Source organism: Capricornis sumatraensis, chromosome 2 (assembly GCF_032405125.1).
Source record: "Capricornis sumatraensis isolate serow.1 chromosome 2, serow.2, whole genome shotgun sequence".
Taxonomy (NCBI): Eukaryota; Metazoa; Chordata; class Mammalia; order Artiodactyla; family Bovidae; genus Capricornis; species Capricornis sumatraensis.
In genome coordinates this window covers 128,583,701-128,606,281 of record NC_091070.1, presented here as the reverse complement: position 1 = coordinate 128,606,281, position 22,581 = coordinate 128,583,701, and the positions used below count along the sequence as shown (strand labels likewise).

Genomic DNA, 22,581 nt, shown 5'->3' with positions numbered 1-22,581 from the left:
AACAGTCATGTCATTTTAGAGACATACCTTGTTTGTTTTACTAGAGATCTTGTTACTTAGCTCAAAAATTCCTCATTTTCACAATACTTGAATTAGAACAGTTTTATTTTAGAAATCAGTGCCCCCTTAATTTAAAAAGATTTTCCAGCTTGAAAGAAATTCACAGGACATTTTCAAGCAGAGGCCTCAGTGTTAAATTAGCAATATAGCTTTTAAAAGTGATCAGGACACTGTGTAGAGGGCAGCATATTCAAGGGCCTCTTTTTCCTTTTAGAAACATGCCCTACTGTTCTGTGGGAATAATCAGTTCGAGTTAGAACTCGTAGTCCTAAATCTGTCCATTGGCAACTGGGTGGGGCTTCGTTGTTGAGAAGCTTATCGGCATCTCAAAATGTGGAGAAATATCAGGTCCTAAATTTAAATCATCCAGATAAATCCAAGTAGAAATAGTTTTATTAACAGAGTCAAATTTCTAAAACCTGAGTATCTCTCAAATACCATCTTTAAACATGATTTATAAAGTTTTAAAAGTGACTTTATTGCTTATAAACAATTCTGAAAACACAGAGAACCTTAATAGGAAGGGGGGAATAAATTAGTCAAAGATATAATGATAGTGACTGCTAATATGTTGACTGTGTCTTTGTTGGTTCTTTCCCACTCCTCTGGTCCTCCTCAGGTTTAATTTTTACTATAATAGATTTTCTGTTATTTCAGTTATATTTCTATCCCACGTATACTCTCCATATTCACCCCACCAGTCTTATGTTCTTTTTATTTGTATTTAGGCTTGATCAGATAGTTTTACATTGTACCTCATATATGGCCCTGTGGATAGGACCGGTTGATCAGATGATCATCATCGGCTGACCTAACTTCCAACCAAATGGCATTTTACTTGGCTATTTACTTGTGTATTAGTAACAATAATCAGATAGCAGTGAAAAGGTGGATAAAGGAATTTTTTCAGGAGGTTATAGAAGCCTTTGTTGATAACCAAATGTTGTGCCTGCATAGTCTCTCCCCCGAGCAGAACTCCTGGGAAAATGCCTGCCTTTTTTGGTTTTCATTGTCTTTCCTCTCAGTGCTTATTACATTGCTTATGCAAAATGAAAGTGCTCAAATGGTTATTGACGAACTGGCTCTCCATGAAGTTACAAACTGTGGTGTTGGTTGCCCTTCACTCTCCGTACTGAAAGGCATGGAAAGTTCTAGAAGGCACTTTAAATATCCTTCAATTAAAAACAAGTACATCAAAGAAAAGTAAATGCATATAAGTTTCATTTTAGTCAAATAATATCAAATTAGATCAAAAGGTTTGATGCTGTGTTTTATAAATAGGGTGTCCATGTTCCTGCCACAGTTGGTTTTGAAAGGTCCCCTAAAAATATGCAGAACTGTGAAGAGGAGAAAAGATGCATAATACCTGTCTTTAAACTGATGAAAGAGAACTGCTGTGGCAATAGAAATGTTCGATACTTTATAGCTATAGTGAGAAACAGCTGTTGTTTTTCAGAACTGAAACTTAACCAGAAAATAAGCTTTGTTTCTTGAAGGACTTGGGAGATCAGGAAATATCCTCAGGATATATTAAAGTGAGTGTGTCAGCTGACTGGAAAATATTAAAACTTTAAAAGCTCTAGAGCTGCTAAAATGTCATCACTTCTTTTTCATTTTTATATGTAGTCTTCAAATAATCTCTACCTCTTAAATAGCATCACTATGTTAAAAGCACTTTAAAAATTCTTTTCTGATGTATAATAGAGATTTTAATCTTTGTGAGGCTTTTTCAGATCTTTAAAAACTCTGTATTATGTTTATAAATATTATTCTGACAACACTTGACCATGATTTGGAGTCTCATCTCTGATGCATGTTTTATGAAGAATTACTCAGTATTGTATTGCTGTTTATATATTATGTATATAATTTATAATTATAAATTGCTATTAATATATTAAAATTTTCTGAAAAGTAAATGCGTCATGTTGATGTTTGATAGTAGCCGACACAATACTGTAAAACAATTTTCCTTCAATTAAAAATAAGTAAAAAAAGTAAATGCATAGTCCGCTTTTTTCGCTGCAGCTTTGGAAGCATGTTTTTGGTTTCCATTCATAAAAGAGGCCATTATTAATGTTGGCAGCTGTTGACAGCTGCCCTCTGTAGCCCTCTCTCTTCCACATGTCATTGGGAGAGTCAAGCTCTAAACCTAACATGGAATCCACTTGTGGTCTGGGGACCATGTCCTGCATGGGGGATCTGTCTCTTTCTGGTGCGTATGTACCTATATGAATATACAGCCTTTGATGACGTCTCTTTCAGATCCATTCCTGAATCACCTCGTTGGTTATACTCCCAGGGTCGGCTGCGTGAGGCTGAAGCCGCTCTGTGCCTCATCGCCAAGAGGAACCGGCAGCTCAGGTGCAGCTTCTCACTGGCACACCCAGCCGACGGGAGCTGCGAGGAGGCCGGCAGCTTCCTGGACCTGTTTCGTCACCGGGTGCTCCTGGGGCACACGCTGACCCTGATGTTCATCTGGTAATTCTCTCTAAGAGCTCTGCTGTTGATCTGCAACCCAGGTTATTGATAATCTCTTCTTTCTTCAGGGTTACAGAAAATTTCACTCTTGCATTCAGCATGAGATTGTTTTCAAAAAAACAACCCTCCCCTGCCTCCCTTAGGCATTGTACTCACCTGAGCTTTTTCAGCATCCTCCCTTTCAAGGAGGAAATAATGGTGCCTGCCGGGAGGTTTACTGAACTTATAGATGTCAGAAACACATTTTTGCTTATGAAGTATCTAATGTAAATTTTAAATCCCCCAGTTCAGTTCAGTTCAGTCACTCAATCATGTCTGACTCTCTGCGATCCTATGAACTGCAGCACGCCAGGCCTCCCTGTCCATCACCAACTCCTGGATTTCACCCAAACTCATGTCCATCGAGTCATTGACGCCATCCAGCCGTCTCATCCTCTGTTGTCCCCTTCTCCTACCCTCAATCTTTCCCAGCATCAGGGTCTTTTCAAATGAGTCAGCTCTTCGAATCAGGTGGCCAAAGTATTAGAGTTTCCACTTCAGCATCAGTCCTTCCAGTGAACACCCAGGACTGATCTCCTTTAGAATGGACTGGTTGGATCTCCTTGCAGTCCAAGGGACTCTCAAGAGTCTTCTCCAACACCACAGTTCAAAAGCATCAATTCTCAGTGCTCAGCTTTCTTTATAGTCCAACTCTGACATCCATACATGACTACTGGAAAAACCATAGCCTTGACTGCTGCTGCTGCTGCTAAGTCACTTCAGTCATGTCCAAATCTGTGTGACCCCATAGACGGCAGCCCACCAGGCTCCTCTGTCCCTGGGATTCTCCAGGCAAGAACACTGGAGTGGGTTGCCATTCCCTTCTCCAATGCATGAAAGTGAAAAGTGAAAGGGAAGTCGCTCAGTCGTGTCTGACTCTTCGCGACCCCATGGATGGCAGCCCACCAGGCTCCTCCGTTCATGGAATTTTCCAGGCAAGAGTACTGGAGTGGGGTGCCATTGCCTTCTCCCTAGCCTTGACTAGATGGACCTAAATCCCCCAACCCTCCTCCTTAAAAAAGAAGGAAAGCAGCAGACAGACCAGGGACAGAAGAGTTTCTGAGAACTTTGAAGCACCTCCCCTTGGTTTTGGCCTCAGGTAGGTAGCACATTCTAATTTAACATTCCCACTCACTGACTCAACAAGTGAGCTAACTGTTATCCCTCCTATGAATGAGATCCTAGGAGTGCCACATGACAGCCTCAAAGCAGCCTCAAAGCCCTGGTGCCAGTCAGTGAATGAATGGGTTAGCACTCTCCAAAACTGATTTTCTAGTTTGGCTGATTCTGACCTGCCCTCACAATGTTCTTAGCATTAATGTAGATTGCACTGAATGGTTCAAAATGGTTCCATTGAAAGAGTAAAATTGTGGAAAAGGGAGAAATGGATAATCCATATGTAGAATTTGTAGAGTACCCATGTGTTTTAATAGTCATTCCATTAAAGTGCCATAAGTGTAATTGGTCCAGGATTGGACATGAACATCATATTTACCGGGGTAAAGGATCGTTGTGCTGTGGTTTGCATGTATTTGGCAAGAAGGCTACATAGAAACTTGTATTTTTCACATGGGAAGTAATTTTATATGAAGTTAATCATATATATATAAAGCTGAAAAGAGCAGTAGATTGAGAATAAGAAGCTGCAAAGATAGTTTTCTATAGCATGATTCTCTTTTCCCACCCAATCAAACCCTGGCTATCACCTAAATGGTTAGGGGCCAGGTCACACCAGCTCACTGAGCCAGCTTGCTGCTGGAATATCATGGATACATAAGAAATGTTGAATGAAGGACACAAGCTTGCAGGCATGGGGATTAAGGGACTAAAGGAACCTATTTTAAAATAATCAATTGATAAATAAAATTTTTATTGGTGTACAGTTGATCTACACTGTTGTGTTAGCTTCAAGTGTGCAGCAAAGTGAATCAGTCGTGCATATACATATATCCATTTTTTTTAGATTCTTTTCCCATACAGGCCATTATAGAGTTTTGAGCAGAGTTCCCTGTGCTATACAGTAGCACAAGGAAGGACTGTCAGTTATCTATTTTATATGTAGTAGGGTATGTATGGGGGCTTCCCAGTTGGTGGTAGTGGTATAGAACCTGCCTTCCAATGCAGGAGACATAGCTTCGATCCCTGGGTTGGGAAGATCCCCTGAAGGAGGGCATGGCAACCCACTCCAGTGTTCTTGCCTGGAAAATCCTGTGGACAGAGGAGCCTGGAGGGCTACAGTACACAGGGTCACAAAGAGTCAGACATGACTTAGCAAATGAGTTCAAGCACACACTGCAACCCCCCCAACCCAACACACACACTCTGTGTATCTGCCAATCCCAGTCTCTCAATTTGTCTCTCCCCCTTACCCCTGATAACCGTAAGTTTGTTTTCACATCTGTAACTCTGTTTTGTAGATAAGTTTATTTGTACCCTTTTTTTGATTCCACATATAAGCAACATCACATGATATTTATCTTTCTCTGTCTGACTCACTTGACTCAGTATGCCAATTTCTATGTCCTTCCATGGGAGCTACTAATTTGAGGTTCTATCAATTGTAAAGGAAATACTTACAAAGTATGTTCAGGTACTTTAAGGCTCCATAAAACTGCATTTGTGTGTCATGTAGAGAGTCAGTCAAACCCTCTGCCTTGGAGGAAGCATCTGCTTTCTTAGGGGTTACTTACTTAAAATTTTAAGGTTTTTTTTCCCAGGAATATTAATTTTGGGGTTCTGGACTTCAGGGGATTAAAAAAAATAGACAAATAAATTAGACCCAGAGTCAGGGAGAATATTCCTGTTTATTTTGTGTCTTACACAGCCAAAGGAGCTCTTCTCAAATAAACTTCTTCCCCCAGGGCTCAGAATGCTAAAATACACGATAACAGAGACAGTGTCATTCCACATAGTGCCATTCTTTTTGAAGATGCTATAAAATTCTAAAATCTTTTCTGTGGATCTGTCATTGAAGAAAGCCTTAACTGGGGAGTGAAATTATACCTCTGTGTTGAACATCTGTTCCTTTGGTTATTTCCCACAGTAGTGCAGGATAATAATTCCATGATGCCCTAAGTATACTGTTAAATATTATGCAAGCATTTAAAATTTTTGTTTGGGTCCCATAAACAGGATTGAAATGATTTTAATAGCTGTGATTATGCATCCAAACGACCACTCTACCATCAAGGAAATTTGTAGGTGGGGTCCCCATCTCGGGACCAGAGGCCTTGCACGTTCTCCTGATTTTCTCTTACCACCAGCTAAGCTCCTCTAGCGTCTTGAACCGGCTTTGTTTGTTTGTGCCCTTCTTACTGCCTTCACAGCCTGAATTAAATATGTATGTGTATTTCTATGTCTGGAATACTTCACTAGGACTTCTATTTTAAATGCAGAATAAATACATACCAACACATACAATACATTAGGAATAGCATTAAGTAAGAGGAGGGTCTCGTCCCCACTGCAGATGGAAAGGATTTAAAAAATATTTTAGGAAGGGGATTCCCCTGGCAGTCCAGTGGTTAAAACCCTGTGCTTCTGATGCAGGGGACACAGGTTCAATCCCTGGTTGGGGAACTGAGATCCCACAGGCTGTGTGGAGTGAAGAAAAAAAAATTAGGAAAATATTTCAGTTTGCTTAGCTTGCTGCTCACAGCAAAGTACTAGCAGGCAGGGAAAACAGACAATTCACTGTTGCTTTGCATCCTTACCCGTGATGTCCCAGCTGTGACTCTGCTCATCATCCATAGTTTATGAATGACAGCTCCACCTAGGACGAAGTAATGGGAAGTAGCTGCTGCCGGAGCTCATTTGCCAGAGAGGGATGAGTCACTCAGCAGGCCATCTCCAGGGACCTCTCTTCCCTCGCCTTCCCTCTCCTTGGTTCCTGTGGCCCATTCTTAATAATAACCTAGGGCACTTGGCCCACTTTGCTTTTTTGGCAGAGATGGAAAGAAAGCTTTCCCTTTCCTGTTGATCTCTTCATAGTTGTAGCTTATTGGACTTTTTCTAAGGAAAAGAGATGCAAGTGGGAGTTTCCTCGTAATTAACACTTGTCAAAATGAACTGTATAAACGTAAAAACTAATGAATTTCCAAAACCCAAGTGTTTTACTGTTGGATAGAAATTTTTAGTTTACAAAATGCATTCATATTTAACAAAGCCAAGTTTCAGGGTTTATTTATGTTCTGTTCTAGTTCATTTTATTTTTAATAATGCAGTTTCCTAGGCACAAAAGGTTTTGCTCTCTGTGGTTTCAATTACCTGAGGTCAACTGCAGTCTGAAAATATTAAATGAAAAATTCCAGAAAGTAACAACTCATAAGTTTTAAATTGCGTGACATTCTAAGTGTATGATGAAATCTCATACGCTCCCACTCCATCCCACCTAAGGCATGAATCATCTCTTTGTCCAGCATATCCTGCTTGTTAGTCACTTAGTCACTGTCTTACTTATCAGATCGACTGTCCGTATCGCAGGGCTTGTGTTCACATCACCCTTATTTTACTTAGTAATGACCCCAAAGCATAAGAGTAGTGATGCCAGCAATTCAGATGTTCTCTTACTGGGCCCAAGATAGAAGCTAACCTTATCATAGGTATGGATGTCTAGGGCAAAAAATAGTATATAAAGGGTTTGATACTAACGATGGTTTCAGGCATCCACTGGGAGTCTTGGAACGTATCCTCTGTGGATAAGCAGAGAGTGCTGTATTCCCTTCAGTCTGGAAGAAGTTCCTGTTACTCCCCAGTTTGGAGTTTCAAGATGGCCTTTTCTCCAGCGTAGCTTCTGGGCTGTAAGACATAGGCTCCACGCCTGGCACAATATCTGCCACGCAAGGGCTGCTGCCTCGATGTTTCTGCAATGCTGCGCAGAAATCAGTGACTGGCTTTGATAGTCCTAGAGGAGCCTGCCTCTGCCACGGCCTCATCTTCTCTTCCCTGTTCTGGCTGTCTGCAGCATATGCACCTGCTGAATGCCAGGAGGGGTTGAGACTCTGGCCAGGTGTTACAGTCCCTGTCACTCTGGCCTGCAGGCCACCCACTGGCGACGCAGGCACTTATTAGCATGTGTTCTCAATACCGTCCCCTGTTGGCTTGCTCCCTAGGAGTTCTTTTCTAGAGTCATTTTCATAATATCACAATGACTGCTTAGGGCAAGTGTTTATAAATAGTTGAATTAAATAAATTTAAAATAGAGTCATTGTCTTCTAATAAATGCAGAAGTGTGTAATGAGGGCACTAACGACATCTCTCTCAGGACCTGGTGACTCGTTTGCTTTATAGAGCATCTAGATGTTGCTCACATCATTTCCAAGGCCCCTTTATTTTTTTAATTTTGTCCTAGTATAGAAATTCTATTAGGATAGAAAGCCTAGTGAGGGAGTCAAACTTACTCTTTGAGACAGAAGGCATTACTTGAACCAGTATTGTAATCTTTTCTGACAAATTCTTATGGACTTTTTCATTGTCTGTCTTGTCTTTCACCCCCAATTGCAGGTTCGTGTGCAGCTTGGTGTATTATGGCCTCACTCTGAGTGCAGGTGATCTAGGTGGAAACATTTATGCCAACTTGGCCCTGTCTGGCCTCATAGAGATTCCATCTTACCCTGTCTGCATCTACTTGATTAACCAAAGATGGTGAGTATGAGTGGATATGAAATGTACTGTGTAGAGGACACATACACTAACATGCATAAACACCCAAATATTATTGTCTTTGTCCATATGCAGTATCTGCTAAGTATTCCATGGTGATCAGAATTCTTTTCAGACCAAACACAGTGAGAATTCATTTTTTAGTGCATTATTCCTTGGGTTTCAAGCTTATGAGTCATTCTGTAGATTTTTTAAAATTGAAATATAGTTGATTTACAGTGTTGTGTTAGTTTTTGGTGTATAGCAAAGCCACTCAGTTATACATATATATATATATATTCTTTTTCATAACACTTTGCATTATAGTTTATTACAAGATATTGAATATAGTTCCATGTGCCATACAGTAGTGAAAGGTTGTTGCTGAGCCATGGATGACACCAGGATTCTTGGCCTCTGGAGGAGAGGAATTCAATCTGGGGCCAGTGACAAGGCTTGATCACTCAGAGCTTTTGTGTGATAAGGTTTTATTAAATTATAAAAGAGATAAGACAAAGCTTCTGACATAGACATCAGAAGGGGGCAGAAACAGTGCCCCACCTGCTAGCCTATGGTAGGTATATGTTATATACCTATCAGCAGGCTGCTACGGAGAAGGCAACAGCAACCCACTCCAGTACTCTTGCCTGGAAAATCCCATGGACGGAGGAGCCTGGTAGGCTGTAGTCCATGGGGTCGCTAAGAGTAGGACACGACTGAGTGATTTCACTTTCACTTTTCACTTTCATGCATTGGAGAAGGAAATGGCAACCCACTCCAGTATTCTTGCCTGGAGAATCCCAGGGACAGAGGAGCCTGGTGGGCTGCCGTCTGTGGGGTCGCACAGAGTCGGACACGACTGAAGTGACTTAGCAGCAGCAGCAGGCTGCTAATTAGAGACAGGAAATGTCTCAAAACTCAGAGTGGCACCAGGTCCCTCACCCATAACATGCATTTTGAGATAACATCGCCACAAGGTGAGTCAGTTCATTTCAGTCCCTCGGTTGTGTCTGACTCTTTACAACCCCATGGACTGCAGTATGCCAGGCTTCCCTGTCCATCACCAACTCCCAGAGCTTACTCACACTCATGTCCGTCGAGTTGGTGATGCTATCCAACCATCTTATCCTCTGTTGTCCCCTTCTCCTGCCTTCCGTCTTGCCCAGCATCAGGGGCTTTTCCAATGAGTCATTTCTTTGCATCAGGTGGTCAGAGTATTGGAGTTTCCACTTCAGCATCAGTCCTTCCAATGAATATTCAGGACTGATTTCCTTTAGGATTGATTGGTTTGATCTCCTTACAGTCCAAGGGACTCTCAAGAGTCTTCTCCAACACCACAGTTCAAAAGCATCAATTCTTGGGTACTCAGCTTTCTTTATAGTCCAACCCTCACATCCATACATGACAATGGGAAAAACCGTATCTTTGACTAGATGGACCTTTGTTGGCAAAGTAATGTCTCTGCTTTTTAATATGCTGCCTAAGTTGGTCATAACTTTTCTTCCAAGGAGCAAGCAGCTTTTAATTTCATGGGTGCAGTCACCATACAGTGGTTTTGGAGCCCCCAAAAATAAAGTCAGCCACTGTTTCCATTGTTTCCCCATCTATTTGCCATGAAGTGATGGGACCAGATGCCATGCTCTTAGTTTTCTGAATGTTGAGTTTTAAGCTAGCATTTTCACTCTCCTCTTTCACTTTCATCAAGAGGCTCTTTAGTTCTTCTTCGCTTTCTGCCATAAAGTGGGGCCATCTGCATATCTGGGATTATTGATATTTCTCCCTGCAATCTTGATTCCAGCTTGTACTTCATCTAGCCTGGTGTTCAGCATGAGGTACTCTGCATATAAGTTAAATAAACAGAGTGACAATATACAGCCTTGACGTACTCCTTTTCCGGTTTGGAACCAGTCTGTTCCATGTCCAGTTCTAACTGTTGCTTCTCAACCTGCATACAGGTTTCTCAGAAGGCAGATCAGGTGGTCTGGTGTTCCCATATCTTTAAGAATTTTCCACAGTTTGTTGTGATCAACATAGTCAAAGGCTTTGTTGTAGTCAATAAAGCAAAAGTAGATGTTTTTCTGAAACACTGAAAGATGAACTCCTCAGGTTGGTAGGTGCCTAGTATGCTACTGGAGATCAGTGGAGAAATAACTCCAGAAAGAATAAAGAGACAGAGCCAAAACAAAAACAATACCCAGCTGTGGATGTGACTGGTGATAGAAGTAAAGTCCGATGCTGTAAAGAGCAGTATCGCATAGGAACCTGGAATGTTAGGTCCATAAATCAAGGCAAATTGGAAGTGAATCAAACAGGAGATGGCAAGAGTGGACATCAACATTTTAGGAACTGGTGAACTAAAATGGACTGGAATGGGGGAATTTAACTCAGATGACCGTTATATCTACTACTGTGAGCAAGAGAAGAAATGGAGTAGCCATCATATTCAACTAAAGAGTCCAAAATGCAGTACTTGGATGCAATCTCAAAAATGACAGAATGATCTCTGTTTGTTTCCAAGGCAAACCATTCAATATCACAGTAATCCAAGTCTATGCCCCAACCAGTAATGTTGAAGAAGCTGAAGTTGAATGGTTCTATGAAGACCTACAAGACCTTTTAGAACTAACACCCCAAAAAGATGCTTTTTTCATTATAGGGGACTGGAATGCAAAAATAGGAAGTCAAGAAACACCTGGAGTACAGAAAGAAGTCAAGAAACACTCCAGGCAATTTGGCCTTGGAGTACAAAATGAAGCAGGTCAAAGGCTAACAGAGTTTTGCCAAGAGAATGCACTGGTCATAGCAAACACCCTCTTCCAACAACACAAGAGAAGACTCTACACATGGACATCACCAGATGGTCAACACTGAAATCAGATTGATTATATTCTTTGCAGCCAAAGATGGAGAAACTCTATACAGTCAGCAAAAACAAGACTGGGTGCTAAGGATCATAAGGGTGGTAAGGATCATAAGGATGATGAACTCCTTATTGCAAAATTCAGACTTAAATTGAAGAGAGTAGGGAAAACCACTAGACCATTCAGGTATGACCTAAATCAAATCCCTTATGATTATACAGTGTAAGTGACAAGTAGATTCAAGGGATTAGATCTGATAGAGTGCCTAAAGAACTCTATGTCACGGAGGTTCGTGACATTGTAGAAGAGGCAGTGATCAAGACCATCCCCAAGAAAAAGAAATGCTAAAAGGCAAAATGGCTGTCAGAGGAGGCCTTACAAATAACTGAGTAAAGAAGAGAAGCTAAAGGCAAAAGAGAAAAGGAAAGATATACCCATTTGAACATAGAATTCCAGAAAATAGCAAGGAAAGATAAGAAAGCTTTCCTCAGTGATCAGTGCAAAGAAATAGAGGAAAACAATAGAATAGGAAAGACTAGAGATCTCCTCAAGAAATTAGAGATACCAAGGGAACATTTCATGCAAATATGGGCATTATGGGCACAAAAAAAGACAGGAATGGTATGGACCTAACAGAGGCAGAAGATATTAAGAAGAGGTGGCAACAATACCCAGAAGAACTGTACAAAAAAGATGTTCATGACCCAGATAACCACGATGGCATGATCACTCACCTAGAGCCAGACATCCTGGAATGCGAAGTCAAGTGGGCCTTAGGAAGCATCACTATGAACAAAGCTAGTGGAGGTGATGGAATTCCAGTTGAGCTATTTCAAATCCTAAAAGATGATGCTGTGAAAGTGCTGTACTCAATATGCCAGCAAATTTGGAAAACTCAACAGTGGCCACAGGACTGGAAAAGGTCAGTTTCATCCCAATTGCAAAGAAGGGCAATGCCAAAGAATGTTTAAACTACCGCACAATTGCACTCATCTCACACCCTAGCAAAGTAATGCTTAAAATTCTCCAAGCCAGGCTCCAACAGTATATGAACCATGAACTTCAAACTGGATTTAGAAAAGGCAGAGGAACCAGAGATCAAATTGCCAACATCCGCTGGATCATCGAAAAAGCAAGAGAGTTCCAGAAAAACATCTACTTCTGCTTATTGACTGCGTCAAGGTAAATCATCCCGTGCCATAAAATGATTGATATGAATCTTGACAGGTTTCCATGCAAATATATAGTTTCATTAACATAGATTAAGAGAATAATTGTATGAGTAAAACATACTGGTTTGTTGAGCCCTTATGGGTTCTGTGTCTTAAACAGAATTGACTTGAAGAAAGACAGAGTCTAGGGTAAGTACATAGTTCATTAACATAGCTTAAGAAAAACATTTCCATAGAAAAATGCATAGGTTAGCTCAAGGTTTGGGAAAAGTTAAGTTCAGGTGGAAGCAGGTGTCATCATGGCAACACAGAGTTCTAAGAGAAGCCTCCTTTTAATTTTGTATAGAGAAGGGAGAAAACCTGAGACTCAGAGTTTGTTTCCTCCTGCCACTTGAGAGAGACGCGTCTGACACTTGCAGCCTGTTCCCTCCATTTGGAGACCCCTAGCCTTCGTGCCCGTTACCCTCTCTAGGGCCTTGCTGTTGATCTATTTTATATATAGCAGTTTGTGTCTGCCAGTCTCAGACTCCTCTAATTTATCTCTCCCCGCCCTTCCCCTTTGGTGACCAGAAGCTTGTCCTCTATGTCTGTGTTTCGTGGATAAGTTCATGTGTGCCATATTTTAAATTCCACATGTAAGTAATAGCATATCTGTCTTTCTCTAAGTAACTGGCTTCACTTCGTATGATAATATCTAGGTTCATGTTTTATAAATAAGCTCAATTTGTGTCATATTTTAGATCGCACATATCCGTGATATCATGATATTTGTCTTTCTCTAAGCGGCTTTACTTCACTTAGTATGATAATCTCTAGGTTCATCCATGTTGCATTATTATGCTCTTTTTTTATGCCCGAGTAGCATTCCATTTTATTTATGTATCACATCTTTATCTGTTCATCTGTTGATGGACATTTAGGTTCCTTCCATGTCTTACCTACTGTAAATGGTGCTTCTGTGAACATTGGAGTGCAGGGTATCTTTTCTGTTTTTCTCCGGATTTATGTCCAGGAATGGGATTGCTGGATCATATGGTATCTCTATTTTTACCTTTTTAAGGAACTTCTATATTGTTCTCCATAGCAGCTATACCAATTTACATTCCCACCAGTAGTGTGGAGAGTTCCCTTTTTTCCACATCCTCTCCAGCAATTATTGTTTGTTGAGTTTGAATGATGAACATTCTGGCTGGTGGGAGGTGATATCTTGTAGTTTTTATTTGCATTTCTCTAATAATTAACAATGTTGAGCATCTTTTCCTATGCTGATTGGCCATCCACACGTCTTCTTTGGAGAAATGTCTATTTAGGTCTTCGTAGATTTTTAATCCAATATTAAAAGACCTTACCACCTGACTGTTTTTGAGCAGGCTGTTTGTAATTTGTTCATCTCAACACATGGGAATATCAGCTCGACATACATAGAACTCCATGACCCAATCAGAATTTCATGACCCACTCACGGTCATTTAGAAGCTCTCACATAAGACAAAGAACTGGAGGAATGAGAAAGACTTTTCTTTCCTTTTAAGTCCCACTGGACTTTGTTGATGGGAAGAATAGATCCTGCTTTTGCCAGTCATAGTCAGTGAGCACAGTTTTGAAATATTTTTTAAAAGTTCTTTTATAGAGAACTCATTCCTTGGCTTTCTCAGATTCCTTCTATTACTAAACCCCTGACCAGGGCAGTTGGAAATTGTGAGCTAGAAATCAATTGGCTTATATCATTTCTCATTTTCTAGAAGTCATCATTTTTATTAAAAAAAAAAATCATTCCTTTAGCATGTACTGGATGCTGTCCTTGTGGGTGTTGAGGTCAGCTTATTTTAAAGGGCAATTTTAGATTCCATTCAGTTGAAGGGCTTTTCTCTGGGGACTGGTCCCAATTGCCTCTGCTGACCCCTCTCTTCACGACTGAGTGTACTCATGGTCCAAGGGCTGAGTCAGGGAATGTATTCAGAAATCTGTTCCAGACACCCCTCAGGTGTTCTTCCTGTTGTAGCTTCCGGTGCCCCACTCTGACAACCATGTAAAGTGTCATGAGGACATAGTCCATGGAGTGTCCTGTGTGTCTTTGAATCCCTAATGCCTGCCTTGAATGATGCCTATCATTTGAAAGACATTGGATGCTGACTGTTAAATTAAGTACAATAACCTGGAGACTAGCATCCTTCCCTGTCCCCCAGCCACCACCACTGGAGTCAGGATTAAAACCTGAAGCAGAGGGAAGGAGCACCACATTGGGGGTCAGGCAGACCTGTCTTAGCCACGTGTTAATTTAATGACTTTGAGAAGTTATGTTCCTCAATGTATTTATCCTTAAACCAGGGATTATGAAAGTCCCCTGGAAAAATTATCATAAAAGTACCAAGTAACATTGAAGCTCCTCACAGAGGACCTCGCACATTGCCTAGTAAAGGAAGGCTTATGAATGTTCCTATCTTTCTTTCAAGTCTAGAGCTCTTATTTGAAAATTATTTCTCCCAAGAAAGTGTGCAATGAATTTCACTTAATTCTGATACACTAACAAGAAATTTCCCTCTGTTTGTCTTTTTAAGAGAAAAAGAGGTGTATAAAATTTTAACTGCTTAAGATACAAATAACTAGAAAATGAATAAATGAGCTAAAATTCTCCCTGTTTCAGTTTTCTTTCTAGAAGATGGAGAACCTTTAAGCACATGTCTTAAAGTTTGGTTATGCATTAAATAAGATGATAGAGATAGAAAGCATTTCGGATAGTGCCTAGAACGTAGTAAGCACTCACAAAAGTAGATGGGGTGATTCTCTGTTCTTGTCCCACACACATCATTTAATCCTGCCATCCAGCTGGTTTTCCTTTGCTTTGTGATGGTTGCTTAAGTCATGTCTTAGTCAGTCACATTTGCTATCCACTCCTTAAGAATAGATGAACATGTAATAAAAGTGGGGACATTTAAAAAGGAAGGTTGGGGGATGGAGGAAATGAATGTGTAAGTTTCTCTAGAGAGACGTGAACTTCTTTGTTTTATTTAGGTTTGGTCGGAAGCGGACATTGGCAGCATTTCTGTGCCTCGGAGGACTGGCTTGTCTTATTGTCATCTTTCTTCCAGAAAAGAAAGGTATGCCTTTCCAATTTTTACATGGGGGTTTTGAACAGCACTTTTATTACAATGAATCTCAATATAGTGGGGAGATTACCATATGCCATGCTTCATTTCTGTGATTGCATATTATTTAGCAATTGTGTGGGGTATAATGGGCCAGATTCTTTCCATTGCCTAAACTATTCTCTGGGTGAATAATGTGCTTAGAGGTGCACTATTAATTCTTTCAGGCGATTAAGCTACCATCTGGGGTGTCTGGACTGCAGTACTGGTGTTGTTAGAGTTGTTTATTTGATGATGATGAGGGCCATTTAGTTCTGCACAGAAGGAAACTCTGTCCAAGGCTGCAGATTGCCCTCCTCGGTCCAGCCAATCACGAGACTGGAGATGAGAGGCATTGGTCCTCCACAGTGGTTTTGGCACCCCTCAGCGTCTCCATCAGTACTTCCAAGGCACCCTGATAATAGCAAGAGCAGAATAAGAATAATATTGGTGATGATTGACCTTCTCTCAGTCTTTTGTAAAGTGTGAATAAAACATCCTTAGGAAATGTTGCTAGTTTTACATTTGTCGCGTTGCTATGTAAACACAGCTTTAAAGAAAAGTCCCTTTGGCATTCATTTCTAACATGATTTCTGCCCTTCTGTAGAAATTCTATAGATAATGCTGTTTCTCAATTTCTTTTCTGCAGTAGCACACCTGAGGCATGCCCTCTATTGCATCAAGAACTGTGGTTTTAGCAGTGATTTTCAAAGATAAGAAGAAGGTCATAATGAACTCTCTGCTTCTGGGGCATAGGGTAAAATGAAAACCCTGTTTTAGAGGCTTTTGGATTTTGTTAGGGCTGCATCATGGAGCTTGTTCTTTAGGTGAGGATCATTGTGAAATGGTTTTACATAAATGTCTTTAAGCGGGTGCTAAGCTGGGCAGCTTATAGGGTCTTAGTTCTCCAACCAGGAATTGAACTCAGGCCCAGCAGGTTGGGCTTCCCCAGTGGTTCAATGGTAAAGAATCTGCCTGTAATTCAGGAGCTACAGGAGACATGGGTTCGATCCCTGGATCGGGAAGATCCCCTGAGAAAGGGCATGGCATCCCACTCCAGTATTCTTTCCTGGAGAATCCTATGGACAGAAGAGCCTGGAGGGCTACAGTCCATAGGGTTGCAAAGAGTCGGACATGACTGAAGCGACTTAGTATACAAGGACCAACAGTGAAAGCTCTGAGTCCTAACCACTGGACTGCCAGAGCTTTTTTGTGGTTTGTTGCTTGAAAGTGATTCTATTTTTTTTTAACTTTTTATATTATATTGGAGTATAACTAACTAACAAAGTTGTGATAGTTTCAGGTGGACAACAAAGGGACTCAGCCCCACATATACATGTATCCATTCTCCCCAAACTCCCCTCCCATCCAGGCTCACCCTAACATAAAGTTTTGATAACTGCTAGAAATGCAGCTGGAGAATTCCTTTGCTGTCAGAGCATGTCATGTATTAAGTGCTGCTTTGGTGATGGCTTCTCTTCAAGGGTCACCGAAGACGCCAAGACCATGTGCCCTAGTTCTGTAGCCCCGGTACACCTGCTGTGCTGTTGGCTGCTGCCTGAGGTTCTGTGCCTTAAGACCAGAGCACTGTTGGTTCTAGTTAGGATTTTACTCAGTATTTAGATCAGCCTTATGGTGATTTCCATGGAATCCTGGAAACTAGAGAATGTAATACGTTTGCCTACTTCTCTCACGTCTAAGAAAGTTGTCACCTGTGCTTCTGCTAGCGAAAGGTGAAACTTCTCTACTGTTGCCCTGCCTTGAGCTGGGAGAACTAAGTGCCCAGTTCTGTTTGTCTGGAATGAGGCACTGATGGGCTTCAAACCATTGCAGTGTTCAGTTCAACAGATTCTGTTTTTCATAGGCAACCTGGAAATTCAGGTGTTTTCTACCTGTAGTCGTCTCTTATAGAGAGAAACTTTTCCTTGTTACTCTAAATGCATCTGTAAGCTGTCACACCCTAGGCACGCCTGGCCACTTCATGTCTTTCCTCTCTCCCACATATCTGAATTCCAGGTAACCCACACGGTGGGACTCTACACGCAGCCCTTTCTACACAGAGCCAAAGGGAATGCAGATTTGTGGTCTCTGGGCTAGACTGGTCATCACTGTCTGCTCACTTCCTATCTATCCTAAGACAGCAGCTGAGCCCCTCATGGATCGTGCCCTTGGTGAACGCTGAGTAACAAACGTAACAGCAGAGTCTCACAGCCACAGATGCGCCCTGGGAATAGGATTCCTATGACATACTTAGAAAAGTGGATGTTGTCTATTTTTGAAGATTTCCAGAGAAAGACATTCCATAATGTTCCTTAGCAAATTGTCTCTATTTTTAATAGCCATTACAGTGTTAGAATGAGCCTCTTCCGCTACAACTGAGCCCATTTCCTTTTGTTTTATTCATTGCTAGAGATAGTGAACATATGGTCACCCCTTTTTTGCATAATCCTTTCTGTCTTTGCAGAGAGTCATCTAAGTTATTCCTGAGTCTTCTCTGCTGCTGCTGCTGCTGCTAAGTCTCTTCAGTCATGTACTTTGAGCTAAAAATATTTGTTCCTTAAACTTTCTTTGAACCTTTCATATTTACTCTTTAAAATATTCTGATGGCTTTCTTTTAAAGCTCAGTTTTTTTTCAAAGGGCTGAGGTTTAGGCTACCTATTATGAAAGTTCCAGTAAATGTATGTGAAGAAAGAGACCTGGCCATTCAAAGACTTGTGTTAACATCTTGTGCATGAGCCTGGTGACCACTCACTTTCTTACTGCTTTTCTGCTCATTTGCCCTCACTTTTCCTTATTAAGCATACATTCACTCTTTCCTTGCTGCCAACTTAGGTGGCCCTCTACCTGCCAGCTCTTTTTTAGCATCTGCGTATGATCGTGGTGCTCAGTGTCTGAGGCACACACATAGGTGTGCCTCTAGGAGAGACAGCCAGTAAGCTAGAAAATAGATTGCTTGGCGTTCCTTAGCCTGTGTGTCTGTTCAGTACCTATTTGCACCCTGGTTGGCCTCTAAGTAGATGTTCCCCCCGGGGGCAGTGTTACCAAGTAGCCACTGATTTATTCCACAGATTGGTCGTCATACATTTTACCTGATCGCTATCCTTGATTGAGGGCTTCCCTGGTGGCTCAGACAGTAAAGAGTCTGCCTGCCAAGCAGAAGCCGAATTGAGAAGATGGATAGTAAAGCTTGGGAAGGCCAATATAGCTGGAATTTTCTGAGCAAAATCCTGGAAAGGAGTAAGATCTATTTAGGGAGAACCCCAGAGATCTGCAGAAGATCTCTGAGCCCTTGGCTGCTTTCAGATCTGGCATGCGTCTGAGGCAGGTCCTGGGGCTGGAACAGAAGGAACAAGTAGAACAAATCTTGGAACGTAGGGCCGTGCCTGGTTTGTGTTCTCTTTAGCCAGATGTGGAGCGTTGGGCGGGACTTCCTGGGCCAAAGTAACCCAACATGATAGGCTATTCTGCTATAGCGGAGCCTGCTCTAAAGCACTTCAAACACTCAGAGCTAAGGTGATTCCAAGTCACTTAACTGCATTCGAGGAAGAAGAGCATCAGTATGTAAAGGAATATGACCTGATCTAGCACTTGACAGTGTAACCAGTGGCATAACCTATGGCACCAGTCAGTGTTAGCAGGTGTGCAGATAAGCAGGAAAGTATCTCCCACAACAAGGGGAAATGTCAATAGAAACAGAACCACAAATGACACAGATAATAGAATGAGGAGGCAGGAACCTTGAAACAGCCATTATAAGTGTATGCCATATGTTTACAAAGACAGAAGAAAGCATGATCATAATGGGCAGAGAAATAGAAGATAGAAAAAGAGGCACACGGTACATCTAGAGATGAAACATACTTTACATGATAATAAAAGCAGTAACTGAGATGAAAAACAGAGGAAAAGATGAATGAGGAGGGGACTTCCCTGGTGGTCCAGCAGTCAGGAGTCCGCCTGCCAGTGCGGGGGACACAGGTTCAGTCCCTGGTCTGGGAAGTTCCCACGTGCTGCAGAACAACTAAGCCTGTGCACCACAACCGCTGAGCCCGTGAGCTGCAGCTACGGAGCCCACACGCCTAGAGCCTGTGCTCTGCAGCAAGAGAAGCCACCACAATGAGCAGCCTGCTCACCACAGCTAGAGAGAGCCCCAGTATAGCAATGGAGACCCAGTGCACCAAAACAATTAAATTCTTTAAAAAATCAGTGAGGAAGATGTAGCAAAACACACTCCAGAATGAAACAAACAAAAGTTACAGGACAACACCAAACCCAACATGTATGCAGTTGGAACCTAAGAAGGAGAAAATTAAAAAAAAAAAAAAAAAAAAAAAAGATACTTGCAAAAATCATGGTCGACTACTTTCCAGATTTGATGAGAACTATAATGCTTAATGAAAAAGTGGTCAGTTCATCAGAAAGATATTACAGTTCTGATTGTGTGTGCATCTGATAACAGAATCAAAGTTCAGGAAGCAAAATGGATAGAACTGAGAGGAGAAATAGACAGATCCACCATTATAATTGGATATTTATAATGACTCAATGACTGATTAAAAAAAAGTAGACAAGAGAATTAGGATATGGAGACTTAAACAGCCAACATGAACTAATTGACATTTATCAAACACACATCCCTAAAACGGCAGAATATGCATTCCGTCTGGCAAGTGCAGCCAGAACAAGTACCAGGAGAGACTATGTTCTGGGCCATGAAACAAGTTTCAATAAATTTAAAAGGATAGAGCTCTTACAAAAATGAGTTCTTTGACCAAAGGGGAATTAAACTAGAAGTCAGTAGTAGAAAGATATCAGGAAATCCTCAAATCCTGGATTTTAAAAACCATTCTTCAAAAAAAAAACCATGGGTCAAAGAAGAAATCACAAAGGAAATTAGAAAATATTTTAAAATAAACAAAGTACAATGTATCAAGTTTGTGGGATGCAGGGAAATTAGTGTAGTTAAAAAATGTATCAGAGGGGACTTCCCTCATGGTCCACTGGTTAAGAATCTGCCTGCCAATGCGGAAGTCATGGGATCAATCCCTGGTTCGAGAGGATCCCACATGCCGCGGGATACTAAGCCCATGTGCCACAACTAACTAGCCTGGCGTGCCTAGAACCCATTCTCCAACCAAGAGTTATCCCGGCTCACTGCAACTAGGGAAAGCACACATGCAGCAACGAAGACCCAGCACAGCCAAAAATAATAAATTTTTTAAAAGGAAGTTTTCAAATCAGTTATCTAAGCATCTCCCTTAAGAAAATAGAAGGCAAATTAAAAAAAAAAAAAAGACTGACAAACACAAAGAAAGCAAAAGAAAAGAAATAATAAATATAAAGTAAAAATCAATAAAAATATAAACAGGAGAATAATAGAGAAAAACCAATGAAACCAAAAGCTGGTTTTTTGAGATCAATAAAATCAATAAACCTCTAGCTAAACATCTCTTTCTGCTTCATTGACTATGCCAAAGCCTTTGACTGTGTGGATCACAACAAACTGTGGAAAATTCTGAGAGAGATGGGAATACCAGACCACCCGACCTGCCTCTTGAGAAACCTGTATGCAGGTCAGGAAGCAACAGTTAGAACTGGACATGGAACAACAGACTGGTTCCAAATAGGAAAAGGAGTATGTCAAGGCTGTATACTGTCACCCTGCTTATTTAACTTATATGTAGAGTACATCATGAGAAACGCTGGGCTGGAGGAAGCACAAGCTGGAATCAAGATTGCCAGGAGAAATATCAATAACCTCAGATATGCAGATGACACCATCCTTATGGCAGAAAGTGAAGAACTAAAAAGCTTCTTGATGAAAGTGAAAGAGGAGAGTGGAAAAAGTTGGCTTAAAGCTCAACATTCAGAAAACTAAGATCATGGCATCTGGTCCCATCATTTCATGGGAAATAGATGGGGAAACAGTGGAAACAGTGGCTGACTTTATTTTTTTGGGCTCCAAAATCACTGCAGATGGTGACTGCAGCCATGAAATTAAAAGATGCTTACTCCTTGGAAGGAAAGTTATGACCAACCTAGATAGCATATTAAAAAGCAGAGACATTACTTTGTCAACAAAGGTCCATCTAGTCAAGGCTATGGTTTTTCCAGTGGTCATGTATGGATGTGAGAGTTGGACTATAAAGAAAGCTGAGAGCTGTAGAATTGATGCTTTTGAACTGTGGTGTTGGAGAAGACTCATGAGAGTCCCTTGGACTGCAAGGAGATCCAACCAGTCCATCCTAAAGGAGATCAGTCCTGGGTGTTCATTGGAAGGACTGATGTTGAAGCTGAAAACTCCAGTACTTTGGCCACCTGATGCGAAGAGCTGAGTCATTAAAGACCCTGTTGCTGGGAAAGATTGAGGGAAGGAAGAGAAGGGGACAAAAGAGGATGAGATGGTTGGATGGCATCACTGACACAATGGACATGGGTTTGGGCAGACTTTGGGAGTTGATGATGGACAAGGAGGCCTGGTGTGCTGCGATTCATGGGGTTGCAAAGAGTCGGACATGACTGAGTGACTGAACTGAACTGAACTGAAACTAATAAAGGAAAAAGAGAGGACACAAATTACCAATATCAGGAATGAAAGAGGGACATCACTATAGAAATTGTAGGCTTTTATAAGGAGATATTTTTGGCATAAATTGGCATAAACATTTTTATGGCAATAAGTTCGACTTAGGCAAAATGGATAAATTCCTTGAAAAATACAAACTACCAAATTGTACAGAAACAAAGGTAAGCTGAATAGCCACTTTATTCAGTAAAGATATCTAATTGGTAGTTTAAAACATTTCCACAAAGAGAATTACAGGCCCAGATGGCTGGAATTATGAAACACATAATTATAAACACTGATAAATTATGAAACACATAAGGAAGAGATAATATAATTCTACACATTCTTTCAGAAAATAAAAAAAAGAATACTCTTCCAACCCAGTGTGTGAGGCCAGCAGTTACCCTAATACTAAAACCAAACAAAGACTTAAGAAAACTACAGGTCAGTATCTCTCATTAATATAGATACAAGAATCATTACCTAAATATTAGCAAATTCAATTCAGCAGTAAATAAAAAGGGTAATGCATTATGATCAAGCAGGACTTATCCCACAAATGCAACGTTGGCTTAACATTCAAAAGCTAATCAGTGTTATTCACCATATTAAAAGACCAAAAGGAAAAACAAAC

The 22,581-nt window shown here is 41.0% G+C and overlaps 1 protein-coding gene across 1 annotated transcript in view; it reads left to right on the top strand.

The window, feature by feature from the left end:
- Positions 1 to 22,581, top strand: part of SLC22A15 (solute carrier family 22 member 15) — a 95,097-nt gene that overhangs the window by 61,352 nt on the left and 11,164 nt on the right. The window contains exons 6-8 of the mRNA XM_068965921.1: positions 2,326 to 2,541; positions 8,083 to 8,223; positions 15,266 to 15,351. Coding sequence (XP_068822022.1) covers positions 2,326 to 2,541; positions 8,083 to 8,223; positions 15,266 to 15,351 — 443 coding nt within the window. The remainder of the gene's footprint in view (positions 1 to 2,325; positions 2,542 to 8,082; positions 8,224 to 15,265; positions 15,352 to 22,581) is intronic.